At 40.7% G+C, this 15685-nt stretch overlaps 1 protein-coding gene across 4 annotated transcripts in view; it reads left to right on the top strand.

Annotated features, from left to right (window-relative positions):
• FOCAD (focadhesin) overlaps positions 1 to 15685 on the top strand; it is a 195953-nt gene that overhangs the window by 96508 nt on the left and 83760 nt on the right. For all 4 annotated transcript variants that reach the window (XM_075210512.1, XM_075210521.1, XM_075210495.1 and 1 more), the window contains exons 8-11: positions 6518 to 6724; positions 6963 to 7050; positions 7979 to 8181; positions 12330 to 12590. In XM_075210512.1, coding sequence (XP_075066613.1) covers positions 6518 to 6724; positions 6963 to 7050; positions 7979 to 8181; positions 12330 to 12590 — 759 coding nt within the window. The remainder of the gene's footprint in view (positions 1 to 6517; positions 6725 to 6962; positions 7051 to 7978; positions 8182 to 12329; positions 12591 to 15685) is intronic.

The raw sequence follows: 15685 nt of genomic DNA, 5'->3' as shown, positions 1-15685 counted from the left end.
GTGTCTGCAATGTAATGGTGTGGGGGATGTTTTCTGGGCACACAATAGGCACCTTAATTCCAAATGAGTATCTTTAAAATGCCACAGCCTACCTAGGTATTGTTGGTGACCATGTGCATCTCTTTATGGACACAGTACAAAGTACATGTCATCTCAAGCTGGTTCCATGGACATTACAATGTGTTCAGTGTACTCCAATGACCTCCACTATTACCAGATCTCAAGCTAAAAGAGCACACCTTTGGGATGTAATGATGTGCTGAACTTGGGGAAAAAGTGTCCTGGGTTTGTTTCCAGCACTTAGCATGATACTAAAGAAAAACACAAGATACGCTGCTACTCCTTGCGAACGGGTAACCAGAAGAATGCAGCATGAAACAAAAGCTTTCTCCAGAACTAGTACAGGAAGGGGATTTTGGGCATATAAATGTTGAAGGGCAGTCAAGATTGCTGGCAGCTGACTGTGGTAAGGTTTCTACAATTGCTAGGTCATCTTTCATGTCTCTACACCCACTGTCTGTCCTCATTTTAATATTACTACACCAGTGGTAACTGAACAAATTTGCCAGTGAACATTGGCTTGATATTGGTGTCTGGTAATGCAGCTACAATTATTATTACACTATGTTGAGTATTAATTGCCCCACTCCCCTTTTTGGATAAAGCCACCTTTACCTTCTGTTTCATGTCATTGTATGTAATCTTTGTCTTGATCCCTGCAATTTACATAATATGTAAGCGCTTTGTAAATAAAGGATGATAATATTAATACATACATTTGAGAGGTGACCATGTTCTGTGAAACTGGTTGGGTGCAAGAACATTGGGTAGCCATTTATCGCACTCTGACTAGTTATTTTTTAGTTAATGTTTAAATAACTTTTATTTTATGGAACTTTCCTGGAGTAGTCTTACCTTTATCTATTAGGAGCTTATCTGATTCCAGCTGATCCGTATTTAAAATGTGCTTGTTTTTGGAGTTTTCTTGTTGTTAATATTAGTTTGGAAATATACTCTGATTCTTATATGCTCAGCAAGCCACTCACATTTGATTTTCAGGAAGAGAAAAAAATTAATAAAATAAAAATAAACCACTCTCTGTAAAAGAGTCTATCAGTTTTTGTAGTGCTTGTAGATGGTGTCTTTGACATTCAACAGCGACCTCCATCTCAATACTATATATGTTAACTATGCTGTGTGTAGTTCCAGCCTCCTCCTCAGAATCCTTGAGATCCCTTTGCTGCATTGTCATGAACACCCTCCCATCTTCCATGACTTTGGGTGTTTACTGTATGAGGTTACACACGATTTCAGCACTCAAGTCTCTCTCTACCTATCACACAGGTTATAGACCTGCTGAATCGCCCCACAACAGGGCTCTCACACCCCCCACACGCTTCTGGTTTGCCACCACCTATTGAATACGGGCCATAGAACCATGATATACTGTCCCACAGTGGCACACAAGGCTTCTGGCTACCCACAGGTTAGCGAAGTCCACACCAGCAATCAAAGGGTTAACTCGTCACACCTCCAGACTGTTACATAAATGTAAATGCAAGCACACACTAGGCTTGTTAGTCAAATGTGTTAACAAATCACACACCAGCATTCAAAGGGTTAACTTGGTCGAGCTATATTCTTCTTAACAGGCTAATAGATTCGTTAGAGTGTCAAGGACGCCACTTATTACATTTTATTTTGAATATACAAAGGTACAGGGCATTCAGATATAAAAAAAACAATTAATAAACAATTGACGTAACATACACCAGCAGAACAGTTTAAAATAAGTTACATGAGTTGTATAATCTGTGCCATGAGAAATTGACTTGGAAGATAGACAGCTTATCAACGTGGATTGATTTTCTCAAAAGACTGCCAATTTGCCCCTTCCCAACACAGGTTTTATAAGCAAAATGAAATGGGACGGCCTTCACAGGGGCAGTGTTGATACTAATAGGGGGGCAGGGATGTTCCCTGGGAGTCACAAATATTACAAAAGTTTTGACCTTTGGTAATTCTTCACAGATATATCCCAGAGTGATAACTTCCCCTTCTATAAACCAGTCATAATCTCCTGAACATTTAAATACCAAACATGATGGAATTATGATAATGGAACATACCTTTCCCAAAGACATATGATTATAGCTGTTCCCTGATACCGCCAGTACCTGTCATTCACAACCCTGGTGTGATATCTGCTCCTCAGTATGGAGAGGCACCCAGATATCCCAAAATATGAACTATGAAGACATTTTTCTTTGAAGCTCATATTTCTATATACCTATATAGGCAGCCTTCAAATGCTGCCTTTGTCTGCAAGGATGTCCAGCTGTGACCAGCCACACAAAGTCTATTCAGGTGTCCAAAAACTAACTTGTGTCAGGATATAGATCACAGCAGGGGCCCTTTGAAGCTGCTACAGGTGACACTGTTTTCTTCTAACACTGGGATGTGCAGAGCCACTGAATACACTCACAACAGACTTTCTGACTTCAAATTTTGCACTTTAGTAGCTCAACTTATCAATGGATTCATTTGATATACAATATTTACACTGCAGTTATGATTTAGGCATTATTCCCCACAATTATGTGATGAGCTAACCCTTATAACTGTAAGCTCTCTATGTTCACAAGAAAAATGCTCATAAAAGTTCTGGGATCTTCACTGTAGGGGGGGGGGTGTCTGTGGACAATACTTATTAACATTCTGCATTGTAACCTGAGTTAGACCTTATCTCTGTACACATATATCCTCTCAGATTCTCATTTACTCAACGTTCTGCATTTGTGCATATTGCACCTTTGAGATCTTTACTGTATATGTACCTGTACTGATAGGATTAGAGGTTTTCCTATTCACTTCCACTGGACTGCAGAATCATTTTCACCCCTATCTTACTGGTACAACAACTTCATGGGGTCCCTCTTTTAGTTGAGCATGGTAAAATTTTTTGCTGCGGTGCAAAATTAGAAGTGTGTGTGGTCATACCATTGGGGGCGTGGCTATGCATAATTGGGACGTGACTAGCAGGTGAAAAGCGCTAGGCTCTGAATTCGCGGGGGCGTGACATATGTCCAAGCCCTGCTGACTTTCAGGACATCTAACCCCACGGTGTGGTATATAAAGAATGCAGTTTGTACATAAAGAGTTCACAGTCTTTGTCTGCACCTTACATTGGGCAGAACAGTCGCCAAAAATTGGGATTGTCCCACTAGAATCACAACATTTCACAGACTCTCCTGCTCTCTCCTACCTGTTCTTGTCACAGCTGTTCTCAGCCACAGGTGGTGAAACCACCTGTTGCTGCAGGTTTCTTTAGTTGCGGCTTGTCTGGGTCCTGGTATGCGGGGACCCTATTTGGAAAAAAAATGAATACATTTAGAAAATTCCAACCAACCCCGCTGTTAAATCAATAGCACCCATGATTAATAATTCTGCCTTCCTCCAGTCCCAACATTAAAATAATAGTATTCCCATTTAATAAATAAACAGCCCCAGCAATAAATTAATAGTATTTACATCTCATAAATATGCCTCTTTCCCATAACCATCATTGCCATTAAATAATTCATAATCACATTTAATAAAGAGACTTCATTCTCCCCAAACTCACCTCCACATTCAATAGTCCCCAAATCACCCCATCTTAAATTAATAGTCCCCACTATTATATTGCCTCACCATCACCCCACAAACAAAATAGCACCCATTAATTAGCCACCACCTACCTCACACACACTACATTGCCAAAAGCTCCCTGTGCCATCACACACACAATACTGTGCCCCTTCATCATCACCACACTGAGCCTCCTTATGATCACACTCTGCCCTCCATGCTGCTTTTCCCCTTTTCACCTGGCCCCTCTTCATCACACTGTGCCATGCTGCTTTTGCTCCTCCCTTCTCCCGGCACCCCTTCATAAACACTGTGCCATGCTGCTTTTTCCCCTCTTCACACTGTGCCATGCTGCTTTTGCCCCTCTTCACACTATGCCATGCTGCTCCTCCCCCTTTATCACTCTGTGCCATGCTGCTCCTCTCTCTTATTCATCACCTTGTGCCTTTTTCTCTCCCCCCCCCTTTCTTGATCACCCTGTGCCTTTTTCTCTCGCCCCCCCTCTTCTTCATCACCCTGTGCCTTTCTCTACCCTCCCTCCCTCTTCATTACCCTGTGCCTTTCCTCAGTTCCTTTACTTACCTTTTGTATTGGCTTCTTTCATCTCTTTTCTTCTGTCTACTCTCTTCTGTCTTGCTCCTCTCTGAATGTCGGACTTTCAGTGCAAACGAAGGAGGGAAGAGAGACGCCGGCCCCGCAATCATGTGAGTATTTGTGCAAATGCAAAGAACAAAAAAGGAGAAACAGTCGGCAGTGAGGGCACATTCCCCTTGGCATGCCCTTGTCATTAGTACCCGTCCCCCCCTTTTGGCGGCCCTGCCGATATTGCATTAGTGTGTACGCTCCTACTATCATGTTTTATCGTACCACAGCACATTGTATCATTTCATTTGGTTTTTATAGCTGGACTAAAAATCTCTATAAACGATGGCACGATGTCGGGCAAATTCTGCAGTGTGTATGTACTCACTGCCAACAGCATAGGCAGATCTCCATAGAGTTTACAGAGTCACAATTTGTTCAGCAGATGGTTAGGACAGATGAAAACAGATCTGATGGTAAATCATGCAGGTGTGTATGCATGAATCGGCATGCTGATTGGGATTTTCAGTTGTTGGCAAAATTGTTAAAAAATTCTGTAGTGTGTACCTAGCTAAAGGCGTCGGTAAGAGAATGCTGCACAGAGAGATAAGCACCGTTATAGGTATAGGTTTTGCTATTTGGTTTAAATTGCATATGATTTTCAAAAATATTTCTATGAAGCGCTGAAGAAAAACATCTAGTTAAACAACAACTTGAGTATTAAAGCGTGTCAGGTGAACGCAGGGGTTTTTTTAGGAATATTTCATTAATCAATGTAAGTGACTAATAAATTCCTTAATCTTAATCACCACCTGCTGTAAAATAAAAGGATACTAGAAGTCACCAAGCAGTTCTGTGACCACACAAAAGCGCAAGGCTTCAGGCAGATTGCTTATATACAGGCCATATGTTGAGGACCTCACTGACCATTTAGAATCTGAACTCATTTTTGTTCCTTCGCTTGTAATTTGATATCCCACTTTAGAATACCTTTGAGAGAAAAGTGAATATAAACTCTGATGTTGATGTAAAGGTATTCTAAACATGAATTATGTACATGGAGTTTTGAAGGGGGGTATTTAAACAGAAAGCTTGCTAGTGTGCCCTGTCTCTTCTTTGGTGGTCTAACAGTTATACTGACCCTGTTCTTTTTAAATGGTGTAAATTATAATGTGTTTAAACATTTTTATGTGTATTTTTATTTTCAATGCAAATAACAGAACATTCAATAATAGTCATTTTAACTGTTTAATATTATTTTTTTTTAAATGAATATATTATGGCTTTTCTTGCTGCGTGAAACTTCAGTTCAACAGAAGATAATTCACTGACTGAACATTTTATTTGATCAATTGCAATACCTTTAATAAAGTTGCATTGAAGAACTTTTAAAAATCTTATATTAATCTCCATTTGAGACATATTTACATCAGATCAACAATCCCAGCATATGCTGCTTGCACTCTACCATAATGAATATGGGTGATAATTTGCTTGTTATACTTGGGGCATAGCAAAAAAAATATATTAGTGTTTTGAAAAACTTTGAGTCTCTATTTTTTCTAAAATATTGTGATTGTTGTTGCAAACATTGTTGCTAATGTTTCGCTGACTTGTTGTGCAACAGACTGTAACATAAATATGGCAGCCCTCATTGAGCAATTTGTAAGTCATTTTCAGGGTAATCATAGGAGTAAGTACATCTCCTTCAAATCAAAGACTATATCTTTAAGCTACAATTCAAATGGTGGGTCTAGCATTTAGTTTTAATATTAATATTAGTTCCACAAATGACTTGGTAGTTTATTTGTAAAAAGAGCAACTTTTCTCTACTAACTCGGCTCCGAAAAAAATCTGTCCATGACCACAGCCTGGCTGCTCGTATGTCTTGTGCTGTATTCCCAGCGCTGTTCTAGCGAGCTGTGGATGGATGTGACTCTCCCCTGTCCTACCTATTGCCATTGTCACTCTGGCATTCTCAACACTAATGCAGGTTAACTGATGGCAGCTAATGTGCTTTTGATGGCTTTTAAACTTAATGCAGTGAGGAATAATATCCAGTGGAAAAAGTTGCTGGTGGGTGAAATGTATATTAGATCATAAATGCATGTCTAGTTATTGAACTCATGCTATTCAAATTCCTAGAATAGACCAATTACGTTTAACTCTCCAATGATTGAGAATGGTACTGGAAGTGGTTTAACTTTGTCTTTTAGCTGAATTTTCACTTATTAACTGACAATGGTGAATTTATTTAAACTCTTAAATTACCTGTAATTTAGCACTTTTTCCCTGTGTTTTTCAGCTTACAGATTGGACACACATGACAGAAATGACCATGTACATGAAGGACTTGTGTGCAAAGTTTCAGCAACACCCTGATTTCTGGAAAAATGAACTCTGTCTGCTGTCACTACAGGCCATGTGTGCATGTGAAATCAGCTTGAAAATAACAGGAGACTGCTCCACATTCATACACATACTGGAACAAAACGTACATCTGCTGGAAGATGTAAGTGTACTTAGAGTAAATGTGAAAGTACTTGTATTCTTCTATTCCACTGCATTAAATTGCATTACCGTATATTGGGTTATATATTCGTTTCATCAGAACATAGTGATCATAGTATCCCGTCACTTAAGCCATTAAATAAAAACTAATGCAAGTCTATAATGTTCTTTTCCAAAGCGCGAATTGGCTCTACTAACCATAATTGATAAACACTTCTTAATTATTGTTTTCTTTCCAGAGTTTCCCAAAAGAGCAGACTTTAACTGGGCTCAGTTTGCTCCTCCTGCACGCTCCAGCCAGTCAGCATAAACAAATTCTGAATTTAGGTAAGTTTCCAAGTAAGGATTACATTGTTGTGGCATGACATTGTGACAGTATAGACTAAACTCAAACCTCAACCATGGCTTGTGCAATGCATGTGGTCATTTAATATCTAGCACTTTTATACTTGAATGCCTTGCTTGTAAGTGAAGTTTAATAATGTTACTACAGATATCAGGCCTGATGTAGCATTATTCCTAAAATTGCAACTTTTGCCTACAAACAAAAATGTGTCCGTACTCCTATGTTTCTGTGACTGTATTTAGAGTTGCACTCATCTTAACATAGGTACAATTTTCAATCTAGCATAGGTACATTCAAAGCAAAAATATGGCTGTCATCAACTCAGCAACTTGTAGCAGGTCTATGAGACCCAAAAAGCTATACCTCCTCAAAGGCATGTTTCAGGGACACAGGGAAGTCAAAATCGGATACATCTCTAAGGGGTTATATTCAGTTACCTTTCCATGCCTTTACTTTGCTGACCTTGCACGTGATCGACCCTGAACCACCCAAGCGCAAGTAGGCACAAGAAACTCGAAAGATGAGTCCAAGATGTGCTCACATGCAGTGCGAAAAAATTTAACTCAAGTCACATTTTTAAGGGTGCAAATTGAATTATACGGTACTGTAAATCGTGCCCAGAATAATATGGAGCATATCTTTAGCAGTTCAATATATGTATGTATGTGTGTGTGTGTGTGTGTGTGTGTGTGTATAGCGCCAGCAAATTCCGTAGTGCTTTACAATTGGGAACAAACATTAATAAGACAATATGGTGTAATACATACAGACAGAGAGGTAAGAGAACCCTGCTTACAATCTATAGATATATATATGTATGTATATATAATTATATTATTTTGTGTTTTTTTTATTATGCAAATTTTATGGTGACATCAGTTACTTTTGTTTTTTCATGTTTTCTCACAGCTCTAAAAATTTTGATGTGCCCAGAGAAAAAGAACTCTTCAGCCATTGCCTGGATTCTGGTTTTGCCATTACTGCAGGTGTTATCGTTCTCAACCTTGGTTGAATGCATCAGTGAGAAGGATGGAGGAGCGTCTTTACAACAATTGGCACAAACACTTCTGGAAAAAATACAAGACATAGACAAAAATGAGAGAGCAAATGTGGTAATTTAGCTAAAGCAATATCGTGATCACATCACCTACATACTAATACTATTGTGTCGATAACACTTTCTGAAAATCAGAAATGGCTGATTTACTAATATATGGTTTTGCCAGAGAACTGACCTTAAGGCAACATACATATGCATGTTAAAATGTAAGTATACGTTTAATATGGTTGCAGATATCTCATATATTGTAGACTCTTTATCCTTTCCTTTGTGTGACCATGGATAAATGAGTATCCCCACCCAAGCTTTATGCCCCCATAACCAATTGTCCTAGGCCAATACTATTCCTATTACAATATTTTTCTTTTTTCAATTGCTATGTCCCTCAGGAATGGCAGGGATAAGAAATTCAGGACATTTCTTAAGTCAATATATGTTGCAGCTGGGGTCTCTCTCAGACTCATTTAGCCTCCTTATTGGTCAACAACATAATGGAAAAAGTCTGGGAACGTTTTTAGGCTTTGCAATTGGGTAGATGCAAATCTGAATTACTAACCTTAGTTGAACACTTTCGAGAGGTGGAGGCAGTTCTGGATGCTCAGCTCATTGGAGGTAGTAATCGGCTTTAATGGTTTTGACTGTTGTACCCTCTGGGTTGACGCTTGACAGGTGGATGCTTAATCTAAAAAGTCTCTCGAGTCTTTTCAGGAAATGTCTTATTCATACTTGCCAACTTTTCCTCATTGGCATCAGGGAGATTCCGGGGAAGGTGGGGGCGGGGCTTGACTAATTGCATAATTTTGGCCCTGCCCCCTGAACGATTGTCACAATTTTGGCCAATTACAGTGGGGCTAGGATGATGAGATATTTGCGTCATTAAGCCCCCCCCTCACTTATCTATTGCGGGGATGAGAACCGGGAGGTTGCCCTGCTCTCCCGGGAGGTCTCCCAGAGATGCGGGAGTCTCCCGGACATTCCAGGGGGCAACTATGTGTTAAAGAAAAGTAGCTAATGAATCTCTAAAAACTGAAGTGTCTTTTACATTTCAGTCTCCATTACTGAAGTCATGTTGTCTTACCTGTCAGCCTTTGATTAAATCTCGGTCTCCATGAAAATGGCCACCTACATAGGCATCAATACGTGGATATAGGACACAATTTTTGAACTGTGTCATCATTCCACAAATGGCAAACCCAACTACGTCTTGCACTGGCTCAGCATCAGGGAGAATGCCAGACTTTTCAGGGAGTGAGGGAGATCACCCCTATTTCAGGGAGTCTCCCTGACATTCAGGGAGAGTTGGCAAGTATAGTCTTATTTGTTCCTGAGCTGGGTAAGAGATTAGATAGGCAAAGGTCGAGGAAAGCAAGGGGACAGACCTCAAGGGGGACAGTCCTCTGCTCGTTGTGGAGGACAAATGCAGACTTTTGCAGTCTGTGGGTTTGAAATCAGGCCGTCTAACAACATAATGAGCTGCCCACCGAGGTGTGCCTGTAGTGGTAGATCTATCTATTTTCAACTTCAGCTTCCTTAGTTGAGAGACATCCTAGATGAGGGATATATAGAAGATCACCACCCAGACATTTATTAACCAAAGGCCTTCCTGGAGTCCTAGTTAGACGCAGGGCTCTACAAGAAGCTATTCAGATATTACAATAGGAGTGGTCATCGCAGTACCAGAAGTAAATGGTGTTCTATTCCAACCTCTTCTTGGTCCAGAAGCCAGATGAATCCCGTCAGTCCAACTTGAATCTCAAGACTCTGAACACCCAGTTTCGAGGGAAGAGGTTCAAGATAGAATCTTAAATATCTGTCATGTCCAGCATGGAATGAGATGAGTTCATGGACTCCACCTCAAGAATATTTCCTTTGTTTGTTTTGCTCTCTTTTAGATATTTCGATCTGGCAAGGCCATCTATCTGTTTTGCCATTTCCAATGTTAGGCTTTGCCTTTCAGATTGTCCACAGCTCCACAGTTGTTTACGAGGTTCATGGTGGTCATGACTGCTCTTCTAGAATCTAGAGGGGTGACAGTCGTTTCTTATCTAGATGACCTCTTAATCAAGGCAGGGTCCCAAACCTTCAGGCTCATATGCGAGTGAAGACACACACATTAGAATACCTTGGGTGTATCATTAAATATTAGAAATCCAATCTAGTTCCTACACAGAGACTTGTCTTTCTAGGTCTACTGTTCAACAGCATAGTGTATTTTTGCCTCAAGACTAGTAAATCAACTTTGTATTAGGTCTTAATGCTTATCTTCATTTGAGTATGAAAATCCCGGGGAGGTTGGTCTTGACCTTCAAAGCTGTGCAATTTTGCGCCGTTCCATTTAAGAGATTTCCAGGTTGAGCTTATATCAAAATGTAAAAAAGTCTCACAGTCACTATACTGACCAATTCATTAGACTGTCTTCACCTCCTTCTTTTTGGCTCAGCGTAGACAACTTCCACATGTAGCGTCCTTTTGCTATTTGGGATCGTGGCTGGGTGCTGTTTTCTGTAATGTTTGTTTTAGGATCTTCTGTCTTCAGCGGAAGCCAGGCTTCTAATAAATGTGCTAAAACTAATAGCGGTGCTAGATAGAGAGGAAAGCCCATAAAGCACATCAATCATCAGAGATGAACAAAGAGTTTCCTTGCAATGGCAAAAAACCAACAAAAGCATGCGTTGGGTGGTACTAAATTTTCCAGCATTGTCAGCGGTGTTCATTCCAAGGGCTTAAAGTTCAGATCTCTCCCCTCTCTCTATTCTTTCAGAAGAGGTTGGCACTTTACCAGAAGTGCAGACATTCTTGCAGGGAAAACATGTGCCAACGGTTTATATACTTTTCCTCCTATGGCTCCATGGATTTAAAAAAATGGGCTTATTGGCCCTGATTCATTAAGGAACTTAAGCAAGAATTTGAGTAAGCTTTCTTATTTATGTTTTCTGGACAAAACCATTTTACAATGCAAGGGGTGCAAATTAGTTAATTATTTTACACATAAGGAAAATACTGGCTGTTTTTTTTCACGTAACACACACAAATACTTGATAGCTTTTTTGTACGCTAAATTTTAACGTTTATGTAAGAAAAAAAAGCCAGTATTTTCCTTATGTGCATAATAATAAACTAATATGCACCCCTTGCATTGTAACATGGTTTTGTCAAGGAGAAAACTTAAGTAAAAAAAATTAGTACTTTCCTGAATGAATCGGGCCCAATGTCATTACAGAGCTCCATATCTAATTTTTCAGAAGGATAAAATGGTCCTTAGGACAAAGAATATCCTTTCAGTCTAAGGTAGTTTCTATTTTTCATTTAAGTCAGCACATTGTAATCTTGGCATTGCATAAAGACCAATCTACAGAGGGACCTCTTCACTTTTTGGACACTGTTGGGACTCTAGAGTTTAGGAAAACTGATGATCTCTTGGTTCTTATATGACAATCCACAATAAAGGTTGTCCTGTGATAATTTACTTTAATATTCTGACATGCTTACATTGTGGATGGGAAACCTGTTTCACATAGTTATCAGGCACTTTCTACCAGGTCTGTGAGCGCCATCTGAGCAGCACGATTTGGAACCTTTGCTGAGCAACTGTGTCACACAGCCACATGGTCCTCGGTTCATATGTTCATTAAGTTTTAGGAGTTAAATGTTTTTGTGTCACAAGATATTGGTTTTGGACATATCCCCCCATCTGGACAGCTTTGAATAGTTCCCATTGCCAGTGTTCCCCATAGGATGTAAGAGATAATGGAATTGTGTTTGTACACGTTAAATACTTTTCTCTGCATTGTGAATGCAGAATTTTAAATTTGAACATACCCACTAGAGCAACAGGTGGCCCGCCAAGCCTTCACCTGTGGCTCCCCTGCCTGCTGCTTCCAAACTTATCAAAACAGGGTCAGTGACTTCAATGTCACATGACCTCAGCACAGTGCAGGGAGGTCACGTGGTATACCCCTCCTTCCTCTGTGCGGTCCTTTTGAGGGATAGAGGGCCACACGTGTTTGCAGTTTTATAAAAAATGATAAACTATGACATAGAAACATACATACCTGAAAAAATGTTTCAGCATGCTTTTGTGTTGGCCTAGAAAAAATTGGGATACGGGTGGGGGATTATTAAATGTTTCAGTAGAACCCAATCTGTTATGGACTGTATATAGAGGTCTCCAAATTGCCTGTTTTGTTTTTTGCAATCTAGACCTGTGTGATGCTGCCTCTTCCTATCTCGAGCTGGCACTGCGCAATGACTGTGACCTTGAACATGTTAAATACACTTAAAGAAAACAGCACTGCTGCATGTGACTGGTTGACTTCTGTGTCTTCGATGCTGCCTTTCACCACCTGTGTCCCTACACACATATCACTGCTACTCGGATACCTACTTATTTGTGAGTCTGCACAAAATGTGGGCAAAGTACTTAAGGTTATGAGTGAAGTTGCCAGAGCTGACTCTTCCCAGGTAAGCAAAGTATTAATTATCCAAAATGTTTTGAATATACTTGTTTTTCTTTTTTTTTAAAAAAAAAATCTAATACATAAGTAAGCATTTGTCATGTGATCTTATATTCTTGTAGATGACAACTGACCACTACAATCGGTTGAAATGTCTTTAATATGTTTCTAGATTAAAGGACCACCTTAGATTGTATTCTAAAGAAGGTGGTCCCTTATTCTCCCCAAAGCCTAAATGTCATAATTGGACACCGTAGGAGATTATCTCTAAAGTAGAAGAATAATTATATTGGATATTATATACTATGTATACTGTGTATAATCTTTTCCAGCAGATGTACCCCAGGTTTATATACTATGTATACTTTTTGCCAACAGATGTGCCATCGGTTTGTATACTATGTATACTTTTTAGATTACTTGCCAACAAAATGTGCCCCAGATTTGTATATTACTTGGCATCTTATTAATATTTGTCACCTGGGAGGAGACTTTTGTTTGTACTTTCTCTTTCACACTAGTTGGGGGATACTGCTCACCTTCGGGTATAGAGGGCGCTTTGAGAGTAATGGCACTAAAAAACTTGTCTAGCTTGCTCCCCTGCCCTCTATGCCTCCTCCACAGGAAGAGCTCAGTTTTTATCTTGGTGCCTATGGAATAGGGCACTTTTAGTCTAGTCTTAGAGTTTTTTTGTTTATTTTATAGATAGTTAGGATTTCTCCACCACGATCACCGGGTGACCGCCCCCCCCCTGATTTATATAGGACACCTTGGAAAAGGGTCACTAGGCACCTCGGTACTGTCCAGGACCCAGCTGCTTTCAGGGAGGCGATTCAGGCCATCCCGGGAACTGCGGCAGCATGCTCCAGTCACCCATGACTGCTGTGGAGGCGGAGCTGCTTGTGATCCAGATGCCCAGCCTGTCAGCTGCCATTTGGTTGAGAAGCTGCAGTGCAAAAAGATAGTGAGGCATATAATGCTGGTGGGGAGCTGTCGCTGGAGCGCATTCCCCATCAGGGTCTGATGTGTGTGTTTTTGCTGCAATTACAAATGTATGTTTTTGGCTGATTTTGTGCAGCCCGGTAAAGAGTTAATTGGGCCTGGTTAGGTAATAATTAAGTTTTGCTGGATATGCTTAGAACGACTAAGCATATCCAGCGAAACGCGCGTCGGTGTTTCACTGGATGCTTTTTGCCTATTGCTTTAATTTTGAATGGAGGTCCTTCCCATGGACTTGTGAATTTGCTCAATTAAGCCCAGAGTTAGTGGAGCAGTGTTGAGGTAGTCAGCAATACACCCCCCATAATTTGATTGAGCCGGGTGCTGTTCCTCCACTTGATTAACAACAATAGCCACACATCATTTAGTTTGGTGGTTTATGATTATCCAGATAGAAAGGCTGTCTGGTTTTGTATCAGGATTTTTCTCCACTACTCTATATACAATTGAAGGAGGCTTATTATAGCGGTTATCCATCTATGGTTCTCCTTTATTATATATAGCTAGGAATGCATCCAGTTAGTTTTAACTATACATTGGTTTTAACTTTTGATATTTTATATATCTCGCTGTTTTAGTGGACTAAATAAAAGTTATATTTTAAGTTATTTCTGAACCCACTCTCTGAATTGGTGACATCTTAGCGAGCTTCAGTGCACCTCATTATTTCTTTTGTTTTCTCTCTCAGTTTTTCAGTATATAATATAACGAGAGGTGCACCCCAATTAGTTGGATATCACAGGTTGTTTCCTATTTTTCATTTATATATTGGGTTGATGCTCGGCACTGGTGCGATCAAAATACTTTTTCTCCTCTCCTCTATCTAGCTCATCCTAATGAACTTAATTGTAGCAAGGACTGAGTTGGCTCCTCTGGCAGAGCATAATAAAGATGATGCTGAGTTTTTAGAGGATGCGGTTCTGGATGCGGGTCAGGGGTTGTCAAAAACCTCTTTCTTAGCAGTGGCTGCTAGGCGCATATTGTGGTTAAGATCTTGGGAGCCAGATGCTGATTCCAAGAGAGGTTTGTGATCTGTTCCATATAGGAGCCGGATGCTGATTCCAAGAGAGATTTGTAATCTGTTCCATATGACGGAGTGGCTTTGTTTGGTCACCTTTGGACAAATTCATCACGCAGGCCACAGGAGGGAAGAGTGCTCTTCTTCCGGTAGCTGCGCCACAATCAAAAGTGAGGCATTGTCGCTCCTTTCGGTTTGTCGTTCGCTTTAGAGGTGGTTCTTCCAGAAGCCAAGCACCGGTTTCAAGGCGAGGCGGGCAAAGAGGCAGACAAGCCTGGACAGGATGTCGCCCTGCCATTAAGCCAGCAGACAAACAAGCAGCATGACTTTCTGCATCCTCCATCGGGGGCTCTGGTGATGGGAGTGCGGCTACTGCTAGTCCACCACAGACCCCTGGGTGAACGGTATAATTTCCAGGGGATACATCTTGGACCAAGTGGGGGCGCCTCCACGGCTTTTCATGACTACACCTTTTCCCAGGGAGTCAGAGAAAAGACAGGCTTTGTAGGGGGCATTACAGTCACTTTGGGATGTCGGGGTGATTGCTCCAGTTCCGTTGGGGCAGAGAAGTCAAGGCTTTTACTCTTGCCTTTTTCTGGTGGAAGAGCCAAATCAGTCCTTCAGACCAATTCTAAACCTTAAGGACCTCAGCACCTGTGATAAATTCCAGGAAGAAAGGCGAGTTCTTAGCATCCTTGGATAGCAAGGATGCTTACCTAAACATTTCGATATGGACAGGTCATCAAAGTCTCTTGTGGTTTGCTTTGGATCTGGAGCATTTTCAGTTCAGGGCTCTCCCATTGGGATTGGCCACCACACTGCGAATGTTCACAAAGATGATGGCTGTAATGGCAGCTCATTTTCGTTTACAGGGGGTGATAATTTACCTTACCTATATGACCTGCTGATCAAGGCGAAGCCCGTACCTCGGCTTCAGTCACATCTGCAGCTGACCAGGGACATTCTCCAGGAACACGGATGCGTGATCAACTACAAAAAATACAGTTGTATACCAACACAAGCTATGGTGTTCCTGGGATTGTTGTTTGACACAAGTTGTCAGAGGGTTTTTCTCCCTTTAGACA

Source organism: Mixophyes fleayi, chromosome 1 (genome assembly GCF_038048845.1).
Source record: "Mixophyes fleayi isolate aMixFle1 chromosome 1, aMixFle1.hap1, whole genome shotgun sequence".
In the NCBI taxonomy this organism is placed as follows: domain Eukaryota; kingdom Metazoa; phylum Chordata; class Amphibia; order Anura; family Limnodynastidae; genus Mixophyes; species Mixophyes fleayi.
This window is presented reverse-complemented; position numbering and strand designations above follow the sequence as displayed.